Source organism: Tasmannia lanceolata, unplaced genomic scaffold (assembly GCF_043159265.1).
Source record: "Tasmannia lanceolata isolate RefF3 unplaced genomic scaffold, GAP_Taslan_0.1 ptg000013l, whole genome shotgun sequence".
NCBI lineage: Eukaryota > Viridiplantae > Streptophyta > Magnoliopsida > Canellales > Winteraceae > Tasmannia > Tasmannia lanceolata.
Window position 1 is genome coordinate 10,767,880 of NW_027518690.1, and position 24,510 is coordinate 10,792,389.

At 38.2% G+C, this 24,510-nt stretch overlaps 2 protein-coding genes across 3 annotated transcripts; both read right to left on the reverse strand.

Moving 5' to 3' along the window:
• Positions 1 to 1,297: 1,297 nt before the first annotated feature.
• Positions 1,298 to 8,730, reverse strand: LOC143889762 (ras-related protein RABA5e-like). The gene is made up of 2 exons (XM_077394098.1): positions 8,063 to 8,730; positions 1,298 to 1,774 (listed from the first exon to the last, which is right to left on the reverse strand). The coding sequence occupies exons 1-2, from the start codon at positions 8,388 to 8,390 to the stop codon at positions 1,458 to 1,460; spliced, it is 645 nt and encodes a 214-aa protein (XP_077250213.1). The 5' UTR covers positions 8,391 to 8,730; the 3' UTR covers positions 1,298 to 1,457.
• A 3,594-nt stretch (positions 8,731 to 12,324) lies between these two features.
• On the reverse strand, positions 12,325 to 20,354 carry NS2 (asparaginyl-tRNA synthetase 2). 2 transcript variants are annotated; one of them, XM_077394099.1, is made up of 8 exons: positions 19,811 to 20,354; positions 18,053 to 18,289; positions 15,588 to 16,172; positions 14,927 to 15,112; positions 14,773 to 14,837; positions 14,388 to 14,517; positions 14,111 to 14,169; positions 12,325 to 12,728 (listed from the first exon to the last, which is right to left on the reverse strand). In XM_077394099.1, exons 1-8 carry the CDS (start codon positions 20,186 to 20,188, stop codon positions 12,545 to 12,547), a joined length of 1,824 nt encoding a protein of 607 aa, XP_077250214.1. In that variant the 5' UTR covers positions 20,189 to 20,354; the 3' UTR covers positions 12,325 to 12,544. The 2 variants fall into 2 exon arrangements, 1 of the variants encoding a protein (XP_077250214.1); XR_013254930.1 differs by having other exon boundaries at positions 12,647 to 12,728; positions 14,279 to 14,517.
• Between the last annotated feature and the right edge of the window lie 4,156 nt (positions 20,355 to 24,510).

A 24,510-nucleotide genomic window follows, 5' to 3' on the forward strand; every position in this document is an offset into this window, starting at 1 on the left:
ATCATAGAAGTGGCACTCTCTCTCTCTCTCTCTCTCTCTCTAGCAGTTGAACCCACCAAATGCTTTTTGCGGTTCAGCTTCTCCATTGCAAGTCTTTCTTAAAATCAGTCTCAATCACCTCTACTCTAATTTGGGTTTGAAATGTAAAGCAGCTTCACTAATAACCCATGTCAACCGATCCAAGTTGGGTTTTCTTCAAACAAATCAGAACCATTCTGTTGAATAGCAATATGTGTTTTTGTTCTTATGTGACTGTTTCAATAAAAGAATTGCATGATCTGGTTTTAGATATTACTAAAATAGAAAAGAGTTCACTAATTCATCAAGTGATCTGAAAGGTTCCAAAGCAGATGGTAATGACTATTGGTTATAAAGAAAATGTGTTGACCAGAGATCCTAAAAACATACTACCTGGGTCCTGTTTGTTTTGGGTTTTTTATTTTTTTGAAATGGTAAAATAATGAATAAATTACGAGAACCGAGAGAGTCCTCAAAGGAACATCCAGAGAAGAAAAAAGCAAAGAAAAACACATACTCAGGGAGAGAGGAAACTGGTAATTAGGCCCTGTTCGTTTGACAACCGATTATCAGCCCTAAACCTATTATTGGACTCAAATTTGAGCTGTCATAAAAGGTTTTGGACTTGCAATCGGTTTTCATAATCTGAAATGAACATGGCAAATGTAAGTTACAATAATCAGTTTTGGACTCACAATCAGTTCTCAAAATTTAAAACAAACAGGGCCTAGTGCTCTCCCCATCACATTTTAGCACTGAAGCCCATTTCAACAAAGCACTTCTGGAACTAAGAATGGTGTAATCAACCAACAATGGTGTGTAATCAACACCGACCGCTTCTGCCCCCTTTCTTTTATTTCCACATCTGCATTGATTTATAACAAATTCTAGGAGCGAATCTTGCGCCCCTTCGAAAATGGGAATGACAAGAGTTGAAGATGGAAAAGCAGTCATTCCATATGGACCAAACAATCATATGCTTAAAGAGCTATCAACTAGAGAGAAAATATATGTCACCTAAGAAACTTCAAAGGCAAAGAAGCAAACCAACTACAGCTAAAACAAAATGTGTTGGATGGACTATTGCTCTAGAGTTCATTCCAATTCAGGTCCTATATTAACTACAATGAAAAAACAAACTACTTATAAACACATTCTAAAGTTGAATATCAAAGCAGTTGTCTATTCTAACTATACCAGAGAGAAAATATGATTATCCAACCATCTTACATACATCAACAATCCATCAAATTAATGCTCTAGAAGAAAACAATAGAAATGAAAAACAGCCTGTATTTCCATAACACAAAAACTCACTCAAACAGAACTATGTATCTTTTTAGGAATAATAAAAGAATCCATGAAGACAAACCCACAAAAGGAGAGAAAAAAGAAAACCCAATTGAGCTGTAAAAGCTCTGGAATGGAACCAGTGATCTCTAACAGCAAGAATAGCTGTTTGAACTTTGTTTTGATCCATTGGCGTCATCATTAACAAGGCTTACTCTGTTGACAGACAATTCTGCCTTATAAGAATCAGAATTCAAGACCTTTCTGCTGACATTATTGTAGATCTCCTTGATAACAAGCTCAAAAGCCTTCCTAACATTTGTAGCATCTAGAGCCGACGTTTCCATGAAAAACATCCCCTCTGATTCTGCAAGACTTTTACCTTCCTCCACGCTCACATCCCTAATATTTTCCAAATCACATTTGTTTCCTATCAGCATCCTTGCCACAGTTGTATCAGAATGCGCTGCAACATTGTTCCATAAACACAAAGCTTGAGATCTCTAAACCCAAAAATATATATACATGTAAGAAATAAATTTATAATCCAGGACTCATAAAGGAAAGAGGAAGAAAGTAAGAAAATAACATGCCTCAAGAAACCAGCTTCAAGAAACATTATAATTTTGAACCAATCTATTTGAGGCAAGCAAGAATTTCTGAAATGAACAAACTAGCTGATACAATATCCCTTTTCTATTTAGTTTAACTTAGTTTGGAGTCTGGACATTTTGCATGGCTTTACAGGTGAGTCTCAAACTCTCATAAACAGGCCATGTCCTACGCATGATGATATATATCTTCCCATCAAAACAGATGTTTAAACAAAATCATAATTTATAACTTAGTTTATTTTCACGTATAATTTATATACTATTAGGGCCTGTTTGGATACCTCATATTTTGTATTTGGATTTGGAATTAAGTTTTGAATACAAAAAGAATAGATCCACCAGCTCATGTTGAGGGAGACGGAGAGGGAAGGGGTACTTCCTAATGGAGGGGAGAGGTTGAGGAACAAAGAGGGTGAAGTAAACTGCCAGATCTGTGGATTTCCAATTACTTATTTCCACAGCATATTTGGAAATCTGATTTTTTTCATTCTCAATAGCTGATTTGGAAATCCAAGGATTTGATCTCTATCCAAATCACAACACAAAAAGGGCTGCAAATGTGAGAAATCCAAATCCAAATCTTCTCGGCACCCAAACGGACCCTTATAGATTTGAAGTATTTCTATTATATGGATGCATTACTATGGTTAGGCTAACATCATATGCAATTTTATATCCAACTATCATATAAAAAGGTGCCCGTTGATACATCGGTTTTTCTGGGTTTGCAATGTTGGAAACCCCCTGCCCGTGTCTAAGTTACTTAGATTGAACTGTTTTAGGAAGTGAGGATGTGCAAATCAACTATTCAAATATGAGTTGGATAACTTACAAAAAGTTTTCAATTCTAGAAATCATGCATGTCTTATTGTCAGCAGCCAGTAGAAACACATGTAGAATCAACTGATTCTGTTGCAATTAAATGAGGCCCCACAGAATTCTGTTTCCAGTTTCTTTCAAAGTGTATGATTTGGAGAATGCTATCCTTACACTGCCATTATGGTGTTCTTCCTAGTGTTTTGTGTACTTAGTTGTTCTGTCAAATGTTAGTTTCCACTGGACAAATACCAGCAAGGATTAGTTCGAATAGTCAGGAAAGGTTAAGAAACACTTCTGATTCTTAAAAGAAACCAACATATTTAAACATGTATCTGTAGACACCCCATTTTGACCGTGCCCTATACCTCAATTTTTTGTGCATAACTTTTTCAAATCAGTGTGTTAGGACCCCAAATTACACCCTAGGCTAGCTTAGGGTCCTGCCAAGGTCCCTGTCAAATTTCGTCAAGATCCGAGCACGTTCACCTAGCGAACGAGCTAAGACAGTGTCATGGTGCAAGTTCAGAAGGGGAGGGGGTGAAATACGTCATTTCCCATGTAAAAGAGGGCATTCTTGGCAATTCTATGTTGCTTCCTTCGCAAGCAATCCCTAATGGCCCTTAGATCCAATCAGAGGGTTAAGAATCATGTAGAGAGACAGAAATTTTTGCCGTGTTTTTCTACTTGGACCACCCCATAGAGGGAGATAATAGTCATACAATACACTACAAAGGAGGTGTCCATGAAGGATGGGGGGTGCGAATTTATCATTTCCCTAAATAAGACAACGAATTAGGATTTGAGGAGGGGGGGGGGGGGGATCTCATTTTTCGTAAGAGAGGGAGAGAAGGGTTTGCCTTCTTCTCCGGCAGATCCGCTGGATCTCCGCCCATCAACTCCTCCGGCCAGCCACCAAAACCCCCATTTTTGAAATACTAGAGGTGGATTTCCATTCTCGCTAGAAAAATCACAGAGAGAGAGAGAGAGAGAGGAAGGAGGCTTGCAGAGCAGAAGGGGGGATTTTGCAACCATCTTCTCCGGTGTGTCACTGGAACTCCGGATTCCCAAGCTCCATTTCCGCCCATTTTATTTACCCCAAACCCATTTCATTTTTCTTCCCTAAGCCACCATCTCCACCACCATCATCAGCCACCCCCTCTGCTACCTTCTTCTTCATCCGACCATCGCCACCCTCGACTTCAACCTTCATCTCTTCATCTGCTCCGATCGCCATCACCGGAATCCGGCCAAAACCCATTAAAGCCGCCACCTCTAAAACCCAAAACCCATCTCAAAGCTCCATTAAAACCCATCTACACCCCTCATCCATATACCAACTAATTAGGTTTTGTTGGAAAAGGGGGGATCCCATTTTTCGTTACAAAGGAGGAGGAGAGCTCAATCCCCATCACCCATTTTCTCCGGCCAGCCCATTCCCGCCGGCAGATCCCATCTCCCACCTCGACCTCCATTAAATCCGACCCAAACCATCATCTCCCCTCCCCTTTTTCCTTCACCCGGTCAGCACCTTCACCACCCATATCAGAGCCACCATTTTAACCTCTACCTCCGGCCAGTCAACTCCTCTTCTCCGATCACAGCCACCATGGTATCCGGCAAACCATTCCAATCGCCACCTCCACCTTGCTCTAACCTCATTTTCCCATTCAAACCCTCTTTAAAAATTCCCATAACCCAAACAGCAGCTCCAAAGCTGAATATCATCCCCTTGTCCAATACCACCTCCCCAAAGATCCAAACCAAACCCCATTAAATCCGTCCACCCTGTTTCTTCCCTGGTTTTAGGGATTTTTCTCCCTGGGGTGCGAAATGATAAATTCGCACCCCCCCATCCTCCATGGACACCTCCTTTGTAGTGTATTGTATGACTATTCTCTCCCTCTATGGGGTGGTCCAAGTAGAAAGACACGGCAAAAATTTCTTTCTCTCTAAATGATTCTTAACCCTTTGATTGGATCTAAGGGCCATTAGGGATTGCTTGCGAAGGAAGCAACATAGAATTGCCAAGAATGCCCTCTTTTACATGGGAAATGACGTATTTCACGCCCCTCCCCTTCTGAACTTGCACCACGACACTGTCTTAGCTCGTTCGCTAGGTGAACGTGCTCGGATCTTGACGAAATTTGACAGGGACCTTGGCAGGACCCTAAGCTAGCCTAGGGTGTAATTTGGGGTCCTAACACACTGATTTGAAAAAGTTATGCACAAAAAATGGAGGTATAGGGCACAGTCAAAATGGGGTGTCTACAGTATCCTATTTTTCTATGGCCATCAGCATGCGGGGTTGCACATGTACTTTGTTTCTACCCACGTACCCATGTGATACAAAAGAAATACGCGTTGACACTTTTGGTTATTTGGCAAATGTGCCTTTTCAAGTGGTTGTGTGATAAATGTCTGCTCAAAACTTTCCTCAAGAAGGTGAAAAGGAAAGGGGAGAAAGGATCCCCTTCTCTTACGTCTCTAGAACTCCTAAAAAACCAGTGACTTTCCCAATGATAGTGATGGAAATGAAGATAAGAGATGTAACCCATGAACCAACTGCTCCACCTTTTTTCGAACCCATCCTTCCCAATAAACAATGCACAAGATCCCAATCAACCAAGGTGTACGCTTTCTCTGTTTGCAATTTTCAAATGATCCCCAGGGTACCATCTCTTCCTAGAATCGAGACATTCATTGGTGATTAAGATTTCGTTAAGAATTTGCCTTCCTTCACGACACCACCTCCACTATGACCTTGCAAATTTTGGTGGCCAAGACCTTGGCAATAATTTTGTAAAGGCTACCCACCAAACTAATGAGTCTATGGCCTTTTATCTCCTTAACTCCCTCCTTTTTGGGAATGATGTCACTTTACCTACTTGTAAATATTTCTTAAGCACAACTATCACTGTTAAACTTCACCTAATATCTTCAGGGAAAAACCATATTATCAGTGTTATAAAATCACCTTTTGAGTCACTTGCATGAACAAAGAGAAAAAAACCGAAAACATCACAATTTAAAGACATTTTATAAAGCCTTAAACCGCCTTCATAGCCAAATAAAGCAACAAACACACAAATTTGCAAGCTCTTCCCCTTTCTTCTTTTCATGTGGAACTCAACTCGGCACATAGAAAGAAGGGAAAGGGGTGATTTTACATCGATATTCCCATAAAAGAGGGGCACTTTCTTAGGTAATTGGCTTGTTGGGAAGAATCCCAAGACATAGAAAGACATAAGTTGGCAAAAGAATATGCAAAATCATAATTAAATCCATCCATCAATCAATTATCAATGGAAGAAAAATGCTTGTAACAGCTGCTTTTTCCAGCAAAAATGCTGAGATTTTTTCGCCCAAAATCTACAAGTTTCATCCAAAAAATCATAAAAGAGAGAAGGAATCTAGTACTTGGAAAAGAAACACAAATTTCTCCATTGTGTAAACCATCCTAAATCATTCCTTCCAATCTAAACTCCATTAAAAAAAAGAAAGATAAATGACACTAAAGCCTAATCAAATACCAAAAGCGCCTCAAATTTCCATACATTACAAAATACATTGCAAGATTTGTTATAATTCAATCATACATCACAAAACAGAAACATTCTGTTCAGATCTACAAGCTGCATGCACATATACCATCATCATCACCAAATCAAGGTCCCGGCTATCTAAAATGAGAGATAAAAATACAAAAGCCAAAAAACAACCCAGATTAAAAAAGTCATCATCCTATAAATAGATGACAGATTAATGAATCAAACAAGAGATTAGCAAGAGAACCACAATCAGAAAGAAAACCCACATATTCTAATGGGACCCACGTTTCATTACAAGGATTAGAAACATAAAATATGAAAGCCCAATTCGGGAAATCACAAACAGCGAGAGAAACTGAATCTCGATTTTAAGTTAGAAAGCTTGGAATTCATTTGACATCACAGTTTTAAATTTCGGCAAGACAATTTTGTTTCGGCCCAAATATTTAGAAGTTGGCTGCTACCTAAACATAATCCACTTGGATTCGGAAAAAATACAAGATTTTGCCTGAAATTTTGTTATTTTGTAAATGTTTTGGTCGAAATATGCGAAACATGCAACTTTTCAGATAAAAAAAAAGAAGCAAAGCCTCAGTCGGAAATATCGCGGAAATCCTAATAAAAATCTACTCTCACATAGTTACCACGGTAGGAAACGAATTCGTGAAACGCATGAAAAAAATATAGGGGAAATGAGAAACGAGAAAATCTGAAAATCAAAGAAAATCGTATGAGAAACGTCTTAGGAAACGCATTAGAAGCGTTTCAGAAGCGATAGAAAAACACTCATGAAACACAAGGAAAACACGAAATATGTGGTTTTGTAGATTTAAACACAGGAAAATATTTCTCCAATTTTTTTTATCATGTTTCGTAAACGTTTCTAAAACGTGTTTCCCGTGTTTAATGGGAAACGGGTTTCCCACCCGTGAGAAACGCATTTTAGGGCTCTGTTCACTTCTTTTCCCCGGAAAGAAAAGGAAAGGATTTCGTTTTTCTTGGAAAGCCTCTTCCCGATATATTTAATCGGAAACCAAATCTAGAGTAACAAGGAAAAAGTCAATTTCCACGTCATTTTCAGCTTTTAAATAAGAAATTCCACATCCGATAATATTTTTCCCTGGAAAAGTAGTGAACATAGAAATTATGTCTTGTCAAGGTCTTGTCAGGGAAAAAAAAGAAGTGAACAGAGCCTAGGGGAAAGACGGGTTTCCCACCAGCCCGAGGAGTTTCCGGCAACTAGTCTCACATAAAAGAGAAGATAAAACGATATTCCTTTTGAGATATTTCTAAAGAATCTTACTTGGATTTTGACTGTTACGAAATATTTCTGTGATTTTACAAGATTTCGTACCGAAAATCATCTCCACTCACATAAAAGAGAAAGATCAACAAGATTCATTTTGGGATATTTCTAAAGAATCTTACTTGGATTTCGGCCATGATTTTGTACCCAAATATTCCTATGATTTTATAAGATTTCAGACAAAATTTCGTACCGAAAATCAACTCCACTCACATAAGAGAGAAAGATCAACAAGATTCCTTTTGGGAAATTTCTAAAGAATCTTACTTGGATTTTGGCCATGATTTTGTACCCAAATATTCCTATGATTTCACAAGATTTCAGACAAAATTTGTACTGAAACCGAAATGTTTCTTACTTTTTTTTTTTTTTTCTTCTGATGACCAAAACCAAAACCAAAACCGAAATCTAAAACCATGTAATTGAGATATAAATAGAGAGAGTATGAAAGAAAGATGAATGCGTACTATTGAGCTCATCAAGCCACCTCTGAACACTCTCAAAGGTAGTCCTCCTGCTAATATCATAGACAATTAGGGCACCAACAGCACCCCTATAATAAGCAGAAGTAACAGCACGAAATCGCTCTTGCCCTGCAGTATCCCAAATCTGGGCTTTAACCTCTTTCCCTTGAATATCCATACTCTGGGTCTGAAATTCCACACCAATTGTAGCCTTTGAGTTCATGTTGAACTCATTCCTAGCATACCTAGATAGTAAATTTGATTTCCCCACTGCTGAATCCCCAATTATCACTATCTTGAAAAGGTATTCCTCTCCTTCCTCATCTGACATGATAGATAGATTTATGGGTTTTGTTTTTGGGTTGGTTTTTTAGATAGATTGATGGGTTTGTTTTTTGGGTTGGTTTTCTTTTGTCTGGTATTATTTTGGAGGGAGGAAGATGTGTTGATTGTGGAATGTAAAAGGGTGTTTTGTGGTTTCTTTGTTTCTGGGTTTTGTGGTAGGAAGAAAAGAATAGTAGAGGAATGAATCTTAAAGGAGGAAGAGGGGGAGCAGAAGCAAGCTGTCTGGTTTGCTGGCTGGAAAATATGGGTGGACGGATCAATTTTTAGGCACGAGAACATTAATGAAAATTAATGACTCTCTCGTGTAGTCGTGTCTCCACTTTTTGTTTTTGGACAGAAGTAAAATCTTTGTAATGAAAATGGTCACCATGATTTCAGCCACATGATTTTGAGTCTCCGCAATTGAGGCAAAAAAGGCATCAAATTCAGACTGTGTGAAAAGAAAACACCCTTGCAAATGTAAAAGTACCAAAACATTTAGAAAATATTAAAAAGATAGTCACTTTTATGCTCTTTGCTAGAAGACCCTTGTAGCTCTGTTCACTTGTTTTCCCGGAAAAGGAAAACAAAAGGTTTTTCAGGAATTTGACCTGGCATTAGGAAAAGAAATCAAGGAAAACTGTGTAGGAAAAGGTTTCCCGCGCCCGTTCACGTCGCAGGGAACTGTGCAGGAAAAGGTTTCCCGAGAAACTATTTGCCCACCTTTTTTTACTAGTTTTCCTGGGAAAGCAAATCCGACCAAAGTAGTAGGATTTAGTTTCCCACACTTGTGAGAAAAGAGATACTCCCACATCATTTTTGGCAATTTTCATGTCATTATTTGACATTTTCCACCTAGGCTTGTTACTTTCTCAGGAAAGCAAGTGAACACCAGAATTCTGTCTTGTCAATGTCTTGTCAAGGAAAAAAGAGGCTGTCTTCTAGGGATTTGCTTTCCCGAGAACGCAAGTGAACAGAGCCTATAAGGCCATATAGCAATTGATTCAAATAGTAACTAGGAATCGAGCCAAATGCAATTGAGAACACCTTGATTGGATAATTCTTAGGACTTTGATTTATCAAACCATTTTTTAGTGTTTTACCAAGAAAATGTTACAGCATTGATTTTTCTAGATCTTTATCTTACACATGGAGGCACGTGGCTCGACTCATAATGTTCCACAAGATTATCGGTCTTGATTTTCCATCCCCCCTCTTCACTCACCTACCACACACACACACAAGCACTGCAGTAGGATCCAAACGGTTTTACCCTTTACCATGGATCATAAAAGTAAGTTTACATGAAGTTGTTCTCATCTTAAAACCATTTTCCGTAATGTTTTGCACTTTTTTCTACGGGCGAATGAAAGAAAAACAAGAGAATATAAAAAAGAACTTATCCAAGAAATCCGACCCACGACCCCATTTCTGCAAATCAGGCCTTGTTCTTGTACTCTGTATTTATTTTATTTTTTGTTAACCAATGTAGTGGGTCATATTGCTTAGCCAATCTCTTGTTTTTTTTGTTAGGTTTAAACAACTTCTTAGTCATTTTTATATTCTCTTTCTTTTTTCCTTAATGACAAAACATGTGTGTAGTCAACCCTCATATACGATTCTTTTCCCTAATAATAAAGAAAGGAATTATAAAAGAAATTAAATTATAAAAGTACATATCCAGGGCGAGGTTTCTGAGCTCTAGCTCAGGCTGAGCTAGAGCTCATAATACACCATCTCCATAGTTGTTTGACTCATCCAACCCATTCATTCTATAGGACCTCATATAGATTGGGTGTTCCTAACAAACCATCTTCATACTATAATCCTAACCATTCGATCAATATGAGTCTAATTTCTAGCCATCCATTCAAAACCTCCACAAATCATAACCCTAACCATAACCATAATCCTTACTATAACCTATAAAACTAATGGGTTGGATAAGTCAACCAACTATGGGAGATAGGGTTTATGAGCTCGAGCTCAGAAACTTTTTCCTAATATATGTGTATTTGTATATATAAAGTAAATTAAATAATATAAAAAAAAAACATTTGTTCCCCATGTGCTTTTTTGTTTATGGATTTATTCTTGCCACCATTACACCCTTTCTTTTCATCAAGCTGCCACATAACGCCTCTTTGACCTCACATAGCCCTCCTTTGTACTAAGAAACAGGAATCCTCCTTTTCTGGTGTAGTAATGTGAAAATAAATTTACATCCTCGTGAAGAGGCCTTTGAAGCAAGCCTTTCTATCTGAAGGTGTAAGAAGCCAACCATCATGATAGCTAGGATAGTACTGGAATGCAATCCCAATTGAGTTGTTTGGCAAAGGAATGCCTATATCCCTGGATAACCATCCTCACTACTAGGGGAGGGATGGGGGGAGGCAGAGTGGGGACTTGAGCAACAGATGCCCATTGTAGAAACTCGTATAGATCGGAGGGCTAGGATCATCCTATGGAGATGATTTATGGGGCACGGCCTTTTTAAGTTGTGGCCCAATAAATGAACGATTTTGGATCATCTTATGAAGTGGGCCCCACAGTACTTTTTGAACTTCACAGCATATAAAATCTTCCTAAACAGAAGCCTCAAACCATTTCCCATAACATCACTGTACAAGAGGCAATGCATTATTGAGATCTCCACTGCGAAAAAAAAGGATCGAGGTGATTTTTTAGGTGATTTTGGAGCTCCCTCACTAGGTCGATGGAAAACCTGGGGAGGGAGGCATTTTCTTCCCTATTCTCTCTCTCTCTCTCTCTCTCTCTCTCTCTCTCATATCTTCCGTCTCTCCGATTCTCTTCTTTTTCTTCCCCATCTCTCGCTGATCTTTCTCTCTTCGATCAATCTCCCTCTCTCCTTTCTTGATATCTCTTTCTCCCCTATCTTCTTTTCTTTCACTTTTCTGATCTTTTCATTTTCTCTCTCTTTCTGCTTTTTTACCCCCCCTCTTTCTTTCTCTCTGGTCTCTCTTTCTCTTTAGATCTATCTTTCCTATTTTTTTATCTTTCCATTTCTCTCCCTTGATGGGCAAGGGCGGTATTGGTGGCTGGATGATGCCAGGAGTTGGGCAGATCTCGCAAGGGATGCAGCAATGGTGGCTGGAGGTGCGAAATAGCCGGATCTGGGTCCGAGTGGGCCTGATTTATTTGAAAAATTATCGGATCTGGGATGGGTGGATGGAGAAAGTGGGCTGATGAGTTGTCGGAAATGGTGGACGCGGCAGGAGTGTGAAAAAGGCTGGTCGGATTCGGTAGAAAAAATGAAGAGGTTAGATGTGGAGGGTAAAGATGGGGTTTGATCGAGGTGCAAGGTTGGGGCTAGAAGGGTAGGATTAGGTTGAACAATGGTGGGCTCTAGAATTAGGTGAAAATAAGGGTAGGGTTAATATTTTAGGTTCTGGTGAAGCTGAAGGGGAAGAAGTTAGGGAAAAAATAGTGGTCTCTTTTTGGCTTGGTGGTTTAATGGGGATCCCCCGGAATGAGCGGTGGCTCAAGGTGGAGACCGCCGATGATCGGATTCGATGGATTGGCTATCGTGCACGGTTAGAGGTGCACAATAGCTTTAGGCCTTTGAGCGGGATTTTTTTAATTTGAATTAGTCGGCTAGAAAAGTGGTGGAGTAGTCTGAGTGATGTGGCAGGTCACAGCTATGATTTGACGGGGTCCACAAATATGGCACTTTCAAATGAGACCATTGTGCAGTGTAAAGGAAATGAAGGAGGAATGGTGAAAGCATTTTCAGCTACGGTAGTAGATGAAGAATTCGAAAGGGAAGTGCAATAGGTATTCGGCAGGGTGGCAGCGCATGGAAGTGTAGAACTCGTTGTAGTGGTTGACCCAGAAGATCATTTTTTGGCTTTTTACTAGTCTAGAAGCATGCTCCTAGCCACCCTTAATTGATTCTATGGAATGCCAATGTAATCTTCGTAGTATCAATGAAATTTTCAATTAAAAAAAAAAAACAAAAGAGGCAGTGCATTATCCAGTTTCCAGATTCCAGAACCAATATTCAGTGGCTATATATACAAATGCATTCCTTTGAAGGGAAAGCTAACAGCATTACATGCAAAGGCATAAAAAGTAGGGTTGTAAGTAACAGATTATTGGCCAAAGAAAACAACTGAGAATGGTCTGCTTGAGCTCTTAAGATCAGCAAGTTAGTCTGCCAAAACTCCTGGGGAAAGGAATGGCATCTGTAATATTGTCAATGCCAGTAGCAAACATAACCATATGCTCAAACCCGAGACTGAATCCTGAGTGCTTGACACTTCCATGCCGGCGAATATCTAAATACCATTCGTACTGCTCCCGGGCCAAACCAAATTCCAGGATCCTGCAACCATTGGCATTATGACAGTCTATCAAAAATAATGTATGTGCTTTTTAATGTGTTGGAAAAAAAGTGCGTGTCAATCGATTAATCTGTTAACCTTGGATCACAGCTTAGAGAAGCGCTGCATTGCCATGTAAGTTTTCTCAAAAGAAAACCCAATGAAAGTGTATGAATAAAACACCCTTAATGGTTCTTTATAAGAAATCCATTCAGAAAATTTAAAACACTTCTAACATTATGTGCATCAATAGAAGCCCATAGTAGTATCAAATTGGACAGAAGGTTATAATACAGATTTACATGGCTTTGTTGCAAAAAACTATAGGAAGAACTGCTGCGTACAGAAAGTTTATATAGAAAGAAAAGACTAGCATATATCTATCATCTACATGGCTTTGTTGCAAAACGAAAAGACTATGTGCATCAATAGAAGCCCATAGTAGTATCAAATTGGAAAGAAGGTTATAATACAGATTTACATGGCTTTGTTGCAAAAAACTAGAGGAAGAACTGCGTACAGAAAGTTTATATAGAACGAGAAGACTAGCATATATCTATCATCTATTAAGCCTTATCAAATGAAAAAGATGAACAGCTAATTGAAGAGAGGGTGCATTGAGGTTAAAGGTTCTAGTAACTAATCCAAAAATAAAGATTAAAGAAACAAGAAAAGCATACCCAAATTTCAACACTTCTTACTTATAGCATGCCAATTTGTTAGGAAGCTCAAAGTTATTTCACTGAATTATCCTGAAAGCCTTCAATTGAAGTGAAGAAAATAAACGCGGGAGACAATAGAAGGGTGTTGAGAACAACCACAAAGGGTTGGTGATTAAAAAACAATGGAGAAATGATGACCGAAAAGACATACTATAGAAAGGATTATAACCCCTTCTAATGATTTTGTGGTTTGGATTTTGTTTTATTTTATTCATATCATTAAAAACATCTCAAGACATAATTTAAACCAAGATAAAATATAGATACCATTTTTCTGATATTTTAAAAAATATTGGAAAATTCTTGTTTTGTCAAAAGAAGACGCTTTTCTTATTTAATGCTGGTGTGGGTAAGACAAGACCAACACAAAGAAAGTGTGGAATGCCCATTCATGAGGAATAATAATAATAAATATAAATCAAGACAAAAAAAACTCATAGGACCATCAACCGAAAAAGATAGATCAGTTCGTATGTTGCTCACCAACAAGCTTTAATTCCTGGTAATATAACTACATAATTCAAAGTTAAAAAAATAAAAAATTAAATAAACTTCGGCATATTAACAAACCTTATAGATCAACCTCTCAGAACAAATGCAATATAACTATATTTTTTCCCATAGAGAAGAGGAAAAGAAGTAGAGACTACTGATGAAATTACCTTTGATTGATCATATCAAGACGTTCCTCCCTTTGGCTTCCTCTGATCAAAGTGCCAGCCTATGAATGAATTCATACAGCTCAGCAATTATGTTAGAAAGTATATTGACAATACTATCAAGTTCCCTACTTCAAACTTGAATAACACATTAAACATTGTAGAGCTTACAAGACTTATACGCCCAACATGTGACTGTGTAAACATATTTTCGCCATTGAGAAGAAACATTAACTGCCATTCAGAAAAGAAGACGAAGAAGAAGAAACATTAACTTTACCTTTGGTATGACAATATCAAAAGCAGAAACTGTTTTTCCATCATCATTAAGGCGCACATAAAATGGCTTAACTTCTTTTGGATAATTGTATACGATGACTGGCCTTTTGTAGACTTCATCAGCCAAATAACTGCCCACATTATGACAAAACAGGCAGAGGCATGCCACAACAGCAAAATAATTAGTCGTGTGAAGCAACTCCTCTTGTAACTTTTATTCTTATGCCATTCGGAAAAAAAACCTTTTATTCTTATCAATAAAATTTAAGTTGCCGCCCCAAGATAAATTCCGGGTTAAAGAAAAAGTACATGAATTCATCCATGAAAACTCAAACACGTCCATCAAGCGTGAATACCCAACCATATGCATTATGTTATAAGCATACCTTTCATGTTCTTCGGCTAGCTTGATGCCCCACTTGATTTCTGTTTTAAATGTCTTATCTGTAACCTGGTACGCCAATTGGAAAGATGGAGTAATCATTTCAACTGGTATGAAGAAAAAATTAATAAGACTTATGGACTTATATTACAAATTACCTTCATCAAAAGCTCCACTGCTTGTGTGTATGTGATTCTTTCAAATGAGGTTGACACCACTGACTGAAGGCGATCAATAGTAGTCTTGTCCATATGTTTTGACGCAAGTTTCAAATCATCTGGACGCTGTTCTAAAATCCATTGACATAGAAACTTCAAGTAGTCTTCAGCACAGTTCATGACATCCTAGAAGCAATATAGAGAGTTAGTGTGAAAAATCTTCATGACCAATGTACCAGGAAATTTTTTGGATTTAATTAGAAAATGAGAAATTAATAGAGCAAGATTAGGAGATTTTTGTAGAGTAAGTGTCAGTAAAGATACAAGATATTTATTGTAAAGCTTGTACATTGATTTTGTACAGATCAGAATCAGTAAAAGATATTCGAGCATGATTTCTGTTCAGATCTTTCCTATCCCCTTTTTTTTTTTTCAAAATATTCATTTTTCTGACTTCCAATGTTGTAAATTTATACTATTACCAAACTCTAGTTTTCTAGTGATTCAATTATAGAAATCAAGTTTATAGCCACCATGATCGGGCAGTAGTAATCAACTACGTAAGAAAAATGCCCAACATTGGAACATGCAAATCCTAAAATGAACTTAACCCATATACCTCCAATCCCCATTCCAAAAAAAAAAAAAAAAACCCATATACCTCTAATTCTGCGAAGGCTAGTTCAAGCTCGACCAACCACAACTCAGCCAAGTGCCTTGAAGACTGAGACTTGTCAGCTCGAAATATTGGCCCAAAAGTGTAAACGCTACTGAGGGCAGATGCATAGCTCTCAAGGTGAAGCTGACTAGACACTGTTAAATATGCTTGGTGAGAGAAGAAATCTTTAGAGAAGTCCACTTTTTCAACCTTTAAAGTTCTGGCGTTCAATTTTTCTTGGGCCTCCAACTGTATTGCTAGCTTGTTAGCCTTATCGAGATCCTTAAGAGCGGCAGCAAGTGCTTCCTTGTTACTGTCAGTTCTCTCCAGCTCTTGAACTTTAGCACTTTTCTCCTTAATAGCAGCCTTAACTACCTCTAGGTTAACAGCTCTACCATCACCGACCGGATTTGGATCGTCTCTTTTTTCTGCTTTGCTGAAAAGAGTTGTAACTTGAAACATCTCACTACAACCTTCAGAATCAGTTGAAGTGATAACAGGAGTATTCACATAAAGAAATCCATGGCTTTGAAAGAATGTGTGAGTTGCATAAGCTAGGGCATTGCGGATTCGAGCAACAGATGCTACCTGCCAGATGGACAAAAAAATCAAGAGAGGACATATAAACTTAATTTTTCATCTAAAATATATTGATAAACTGTAAATCATTATACACTCACTCATCATTTCAATTTAGAGGTGTAAAGGAGAAGAGAGAAACGTAAAGTCATGACTACATGTCTTTATAACTTATTGTAAGCCCTCAAGGGTATTTCTGCCTTCCTATATTTACGGACCTTTTTGTATTGTAAAGGTTTCTGCAATTCTTATCGGCTTAATGTTCTTTTAAATTTATATAAAAGCGTTAATTACTAAAAGTTTCTCAATGAAACTAAGTCAGGATATATCATTTATGTAGTTAGCATGGTAAAAAAACCTCTACAATCTGTGAAGTTTCTTTATAAAGATTTCACTCTCTACCTGTCCCATAAAGTATACCGAGAGTTCTATTTTTTTCCCTTTTTATCTGTTTCCCTTTTTTCGATCCACACTGAGTGTAAGAGATGTCCACTGACGAAGAAGATCTGCAGTCAAAATTATGCAATGGATGTGGTCATGTCGGTAAAATAAATTTTTTTCCCTTTAGTTTCCCAGGCGACATCCTCTACTTGAGTGTCTATTGTTCTCTCTGGCTCTATCCATTTTCTTCATCAGATCCAACCTTAAGCTCATCTGCAGTGAACCCATCTCACACTAAAACATTAAAACAATCCCATGAATCTCCATCATCATGACATTAAAACCCGGAACATCTTCCTATGAAACCCATCATTATGAACCCTCATTGCAACCCGAACATATCACCACTTAATGCCGTGAAACCATGAAAAACTTTTCTTGTGAACTCAAACCTCTTGCTTTGAATCCAAAACCCTCGAAGTGAAATCAACACTTCTCTTAACAAACACAAAATGCCACTCTTGAACCAAAGCATATTCTTGTGAACCAACCTTAGTTAAAGGGCTTCTTTCTAGCTAGGAGTTCATTTAGTAGTATATCCTCTATCAAGGGTGTATTTAGGTAATCCTCATTTCTTTCATAGTAAATCCCTCAAAGGTATTCTTAGTCTTCTCTCTCTGTTTTTCGTTCCTTCTATTTTACAGAGCTACATAACTTTTCCTTTTCTATTGTTCTCTTTTAGCAAATGCATACATTAGGGCTAACATTTAATCAAGATATTTGAGGGTAAGAAGCAAATGAAATAATTTTGAACAATTATGAGGGCAGAGCTCTCTACTAGTCACCAATAGGTTGTCAAATCCATGTGAACTGATGAAAGTAGAGGAGACAAAGGGAAGAGGATAGAAACATAAGACAAACTGCACAAACTGCTTTGACAGATGAGGTGTTCAATTTAGGGCTCACACTTGTCTGGTTTCCTTTGTATATCTAACATAAACCAATTTACATCAATAGCCCAGAAGTAATACACAAAATTGTTGGGCATATTAATAATCTAACTAATTGACCTCCATACACTCAGACCCATGTATATAAGTCATATACAAAGATGCCTAATCCCACTCCAAGTCTCCAACCCCGCAACATATATACATCGTACAATGGGTGTGTGTGTAAGTCATATCACATACAAGGTACTCTCCACATAGGTAACCTTCCCATTATGTACTTCTTGCCATATAATAATACGATCAGCTTAAACCTATTATAATAAAATGAATAAATATATCGTATTGACAGATCAAGCAATAACCTAGAACTTCTGTATTAAAATGAAGAGGAACTTCATAACATGTTAATTACAAAATTCTTCATTGGATTCATTCATCATTTGGAAGACTATTGATTTTACATAAATAGATTTTTCAATCATATGATTATGATTCTCAATAACTAGACGAAACCAATGATGAAAGTTTGAAATAGCAATATAATATTCAAATTACCATAGTTTTTCGGGGATGAAGGTGCGGATAGCTCCTTATAGACTCCAATGGCAATCCTGACTTTGCCAATGGATATTCGACAAGACCAACAGTCCCAATATGAAGAATTTTCTCCACTTTAAGCTCGATACCACTTTTCCCTGGCATGGATGTCTTCCTCAGCACACCCTCTGCTAAAATAGAAGTTCCCGTGGGTGTAACTTGGCTGATAGGAGCAACAGATGAGTCTACCATAACCTGAAGTAGGTTACTCCAAGTCAATAACAAAAAAAAAACGAAAAAGGAAATACACAAGGTAAACCTTTCAATTGTATCAACTACCAAAACAACTTAAGCTACTCTCCAAGAATAGAAGCATGTAGATAGGTTTGTGCATGTGAAAAAGCAAATACAGCTCCTCAACAACCCGTTTCCTCTGAAAATGCAATAGTGGGATGTGAATTTTGTCTGGACTAATAGATTGACGTGGAATTGCCAAGACTAATAGATCACCATATCCCACCGTTTCAAAATGCAGATGTGGGTCAAAACGTGGCCAAAGCAAATCCTAGTCGACTCGGCACGACACGGTCGAGTACTCTATTGATGCGGCTGAGTACTAGGTTGACGTGGTGATAACTCGGGAGAGTCAAAGGAGTTTTCATGGACTTTATGGGGCAAAATGCAGACTTGGACAAAGATGCGGCCAATGTAAAAGGGAGTCAACTGGGGGAGTTTACGATGACACAAGGAAGTATTGAAACTATGCTATATCCATTATAATTTCTCAAATATTTTCCCTTGGCTTTCTAAACTTCCATCTACATGGAGACTAGCGACAATGCCTGAACACTCAAAATGAGATAACTAAGATTCATTTACTCATTGTTTTATCTAAAATTTTCCGTGGATACATGTAGGGGTGCAACTCATTCGATTTTTGAGAATTTGGGTTGAGCTTTTACCATAAAACTGGCTTGGGTTCGAGTTGATTCCAATTCATTTTTTAGCTCAAGCGCAACCCAACCAGACCCAAGTTGCACCCCTAGATACATCAAATCCAATTGACCCTACTTGAAGGCTCAAAACATAGAGAACTATAATTCTTCTCATCTTCTCTGATGTTTTTCTAAAGCCATCTACATGGAGACAGATCAAACACCACCCCCTTGGAGACTCATCGACCAAGCCCGAATTTTGGAAAACAAGAACTACAATTTCTCGTATACTTGCTACTATTTTTCCACGAATTCAACACTGAGATTACTTGTTGCTTTACTACAAATTCAACATGGAGATTATTTGACTGCACCTGAAGGACCGAAGCACAAAAAGTATATTTCTGTAACCCTTTTGTTTTTCTAAAAGCCCATCTACATGGACTAGGAGAAGAATCAACTGTACCTTGAGGCTCAAAACACAGATAACCATAATCTCACTGACCCCCTAGATTTTGATTTTTTTTTTGGGTAAAACCCTCTACATGGAGACTAATCAAACAAACATGAAAACCCAAAATGCAAGAATTATAATTTGTCTAAGCACTTATGTTGCTTTCCAAAGATACCACCCCCATGAAGACTCATCGACAAAGCCCAAATTTTGAAAATCAAGAACTACAATTTCTCATATACTTGCTGTTGTTTTTCTACAAATTCAACATGCATATTATTTAATAGCAACTGAAGGGCCAAAACACAAAAATTCTATATCTATAACCTATTCTTTTGTTTCCTAAAAGCCCAAATGCACATGGAGTTAAAGAAGAATCAAATATACCTTAAGGCTAGAAACACAAGAACCATCATTCACTAGCAAGTAAGCAACAACGGGCAAATTTTTAGCCGGCGAGAAATCTGGCTTCTCGCGTGGATGGCCATTGCCTCCAATTAAAAGCCTAATAATGTTACGAAAACACGGCGACATTCGAGACTGCATAACCTCTGAAAAACCTAAATTTACAGTGGGTGATACCACTACTTCTTCAGGGAGATTTTTTTGTTGTTCTTTAGATGATTTCACCCATCCTCCAATCACAACTCTCTGCCCAATCAATCTCACTCCTCTATCTCCACGACCCAATATTGTTCTCAAAACAACCCTTTTGGAATACTTTGAAAAACCCACATGAGAATTTTCTCCAGAGACTGTTTCCATGGTTTTGAATTGAAGCAAATGGAAAAACTAGAAAAGGGTTGGTGAGTTTCTTCTTGGTTGGAAGGGTTGTGTGTTGTAAAATTAGGGTTAGGGTTTTCATTGTTTGATTGGATGTTCTTATAGAGATTAGAGAAAGTGGGGAAATTGAAATGGAGATTTAGATTGGGAGAGTTACCTGGGAGAGAAGAAGGATTCCTTGCTTGGAAAATGAGAATTTTAGGATGGAGAGTGTGCGGGGAGGGGAAGGGATTTTCTCTGATTTCTGCCATCTCCAATCTTTGTGAAGGGAATTGAAGGGAAAGGGTTTTGGAATTCTTTTGAAGTTGGATGATCTTAACTTGCGGCAAAGGAACCAAAAACAATAGATATTTGGGTAGTGATATTGACACTGCCATGTTTTGATAATTACACTAACTCTCTTTGCCTTTTATTATTTAAACAGCTGACAAAACAGCTACCAGCACTGCAGATTTTCTCTCAAAAGTTGATTGTGAATGTAAGGGTTTTGATATCCCCCCTACTGAGACTCCCCTCCTCTTCAGGATATCATTGTAAAAGACTCTAGTGGAGCTCTCTATCCCCGTTTGTCCTTCTTCATACTTTAAATTCTGGTAGGGGTCCAAAAAAGAGTTATTACTGTTCCCACAAAGCTATTGAGGAATGATGGAATGAAGGGCGCCCTTGAAAAAATCAGCTCCAAGGGCACCTGTATTGGTTGATTTTTGCAAAGTCAATACGTTTTCCACTTTTTTTAGGTGCATTTCTACTTTTTTAGGAGCATTCCACCTTTTCAAGGCGCTTAGCTTTGCAAAAATCAACCAATAGGGGCGCCCTTGAGCTGATTTTTGCAAGGGTGCCCTTCATTCTATCATTCCACACAGAGCTACTGCAAGCTTATTAAATATCAGAATACAAGCTATGTTTGTGCAATTATTAAAAATATATAGGCTACTAATAGGGAGATGGTAAATTCCCCCATTTTATTTGGGGTTTGGTAGGGACCATTGCATAAGGCATTTCGTGGTTGGGCTGTTGCATGTGAGAGCAGCCACCTCAAGTGAATTAAATGAATAAGTCAAAATCTGAGCATGTGTGGCTGCTCTTGAATGCAACAGCCCATCCGCAAAATGCCTTCTACGATGGTCGCTAGCAAATCCCATTTTCTTTACATGGAACAGCCAACTCTAATGTACGTGGCAATCAGGGCCACTGACTCCTTCCCACATGAAGTAAATCAGGCCCTCTCCAGTCATAGATACACCAGATGTGCTTGTCCCAAGTAAAATAAAAGGGCGGATATGTCACTTCACTTCTGATACTGGCACTACCGTGTTTTAATAATTGCACAAATCCTGCTTCTCCTTTACTTTTTAATTGGCATCCAAGAGCTTTTTGGGAACTGTAATGACCTTTCGGCCACTGTTTAAATAATAAAACACAAGCGGAGTTAGTGCGGTTATCAAAACATGATAGTGCCAACATCACTAGCTTTTATATAAGCAAGGTTTTAAATTTCGGTTTCAAAATGCGTTTCGGTACTCACCGAAATAAAAAATTCAGCCTAAATTTCAAAATTTTGGACGAAATCTAACGAAATTTTTTAACGCCTATTTTATCTCCTACATAATTTCAGCCGAAATTTTGGGATAATATTAAATAATTATCAACAATCCAGATTTTGGGGTGAAATCCCTTAAATTTCGAACGAAATTTCGGGATAAGCGAAATTTGGACCGAAATTTCAAATTTTCGATCGAAATAAAGTAATGTTCGATTACTTCGCATTTTGATTTCTGTCTCTACCGAAACCCGAAATTTAAAACCTTGGATATAAGGGGATTAGTGTATAAAAATAAGGATAAAGAAACAATGCTGATATTGGCACTACATTGTTTTGATGATGGGGCGAGATCACCTTGTCTTTTATAATTGAACCAGCTATCAAAAGCTATTATTCAATTCCCAAAAAGCTCACAGCAGCCGATTTAAAAAGAAAAAACAAGGTGAGTTCGCCTCATTATCAAAACATGGTAGTGGGAATATGGGAAGTGATATATCCACCCCTTTTGATTACTAGGGACACCTAGTGCCGGGTCTACGTGACAATCAGGCGCATTGAATTCTTCTAAGGAAAAATTGTGAACTGGTGACAGAAAAATACGAAAATAGTGAATGGGTGACACCCTTTTGAAAGTTTGTAAACGGAGGTCGAAATACGTTTTCTGACATGGCCTTTTACGTAAATACCCTTGAGAACGAAAAACCCAATGTACAGATGCTTTTTTTTTTAACTGTAGAGAGGCTTTTTTTCTCTTCGTTTTTGACTATACAGAGGGTTTTTTTTTTTACTTTTACTCCATTTTCATTTGAACCACCTGAAACCCGTCTTCTCCGGCGTGAGGTGTGACCGGCGTGAAGATCTCTCATTTTTCTCTGGAGTGGGACGGTTTCCTGCATTATTCCGAACCTCTCTCCTCCGTTATCAAGTGTATTCCGGCGAGGGCTTCATTTTTCTCCGGCGAGGGCTTCATTTTTCCGGCGAGGGATTCATTTTTTCCGGCGTGGGCTTCATTTTTCCCCCATCCCCATCGTGCAAGTATGTTAGGGTGTCGTATTTCATATTTTTTTTCGTTCTATTAAGTTACCTTTGTGGTGTATTGTTTCATTGTCAGTATTTGGAAGTCTTTACACGTCTAGGGTTTAAATTTTTTTTTTGTTCCCTATTTTGTTTGATTTTGACTGTGGAGAACCCCCTTTTGATAATCTCTCATTCTCGGTGTTGAGAATCCCCTTTTGAGATTCATAATATCCCTTTTTCAGTGTTGAGAACCCATTTCCACTGTTGGGACCCCCCTTTTCCAGTGTTGGGACCCCCTTTTGAGGTTCATAATCCCTCAATTTAAGTGTTGAGGACCCCCTCCAGGTAGATTGATAATCCCTCATTGCCAGTGTTGAGAATCCCCTCATTTCCAGTGTTAGTAACCCTCTCTAGGATGTTGATAATCCCCCATTGCCAGTGTTGAGAACCACCTCTAGGTAGTTCATAATGTCCCATTTGCAGTGTTGGGAACCCCTTTTCAGGCTGATAATCCCCCACTTTCAGTGTTGAGAATCCTTTCTAGGTACATTGATAATCCCCCTTCTCCACTGTTAAAAACCCCCTATTGAGGTTGATAATCCCCCTTCTCCAATGTTGAAAACCCCTGAAGGGAGGTTGATAATCCCTATTGCCAGTGTTGGGAACCCCCTGTTGAGGTTGATAATCCTCATTCTCGTGTGTTGAGAACCCCCTGTGGTTGATAATCCCCCTTCTCTTCTGTTGAGAACCCCCTGTTGAGGTTGATAATCCTCATTGTCCAGTGTTGAGAACCCCCTCTTGAGGTTGATAATCCCCCTTCTACAGTGTTGAAAACCCCCTCAAGGGAGGTTGATAATCCCCATTTCCTGTGTTGAGAACCCCCTGTTGAGGTTGATAATCCCCTACTCCAGTGTTAAAACTCTCTATTGAGGTTGATAATCCCCCTTCTCTAGTGTTGAAAACCCCCTCAGGGAGTTTATAATACCCATTTCCAGTGTTGTGAATCCCGGTTGAGGTTGATAATTAATATTTGTAGTGTTGAGAACTCCCTGTTGAGGTTGATAATCTCCCTTCTCCACTGTTGAAAACCCCCTCAAGGGAGGTTGATAATCCCCATTTTCAGATTGTTGCCAATCCTCTTTTGGATCATTGTTCATATAGTAATTTTTGGTATGGTTTCTACGCTTGAGAATCACATATTTGAGTTGCGAACCCCATTTTAAGAAACATGAACTTACATTACAATTAATTATGTTCTTTTTTGTGACAGTTATATAGTTGGATTGGGAGAAGGCAAAGTCTACAATGAAGACGCGTGTAAGTGTAGTCTTTTTTGTTCTCGTTTTAGATTGTTAGTCAATAGAATGCTCTTTTATTCTCTAATTGTGTTAATAGGCAAATGAGAGCCGGAGTCGAAAGTGTAATAAGAAGCCCACAATGGGTTTAAAGAATGAGGAGATTAAAATGAAAGGTAGTAAGGGGAAAATGAAATTGAAAGGTTATAAGGCAAAAATGAAAAATAGAGGTGAGAAGAAGATAGTTGAAGTGAAAGGTCAGAAGATGAAAACCAAAGTGAAAGGTCAGAAGATGAAAAGCGATGTGAAAAGTGAGAAGATGAAAAGCAACGTGAAAGGTCAGAAGAGTGAAGTGAAGGCGAAACATGTAAGTGTATTTGATCTTTACAGTTTTAATCTAAGTTACTTGATAAAAGTTGACGCTCTGATTATGTATGTTGTTTTACAGG

Coding starts and splice junctions, on each gene's coding strand:
- LOC143889762 (XM_077394098.1), bottom strand. CDS start 8,390: ATGTCAGATGAGGAAGGAGAGGAATACCTTTTCAAGATAGTGATAATT. Junction 1,775..8,062: donor GTGGCTTGATGAGCTCAATA/GTACGCATTCAT, acceptor ACAATGTTGCAG/CGCATTCTGATACAACTGTG.
- NS2 (XM_077394099.1), bottom strand. CDS start 20,188: ATGGAAACAGTCTCTGGAGAAAATTCTCATGTGGGTTTTTCAAAGTAT. Junction 16,173..18,052: donor TTCATCCCCGAAAAACTATG/GTAATTTGAATA, acceptor TCCATCTGGCAG/GTAGCATCTGTTGCTCGAAT. Junction 12,729..14,110: donor CTTGATATGATCAATCAAAG/GTAATTTCATCA, acceptor CAATGGTTGCAG/GATCCTGGAATTTGGTTTGG.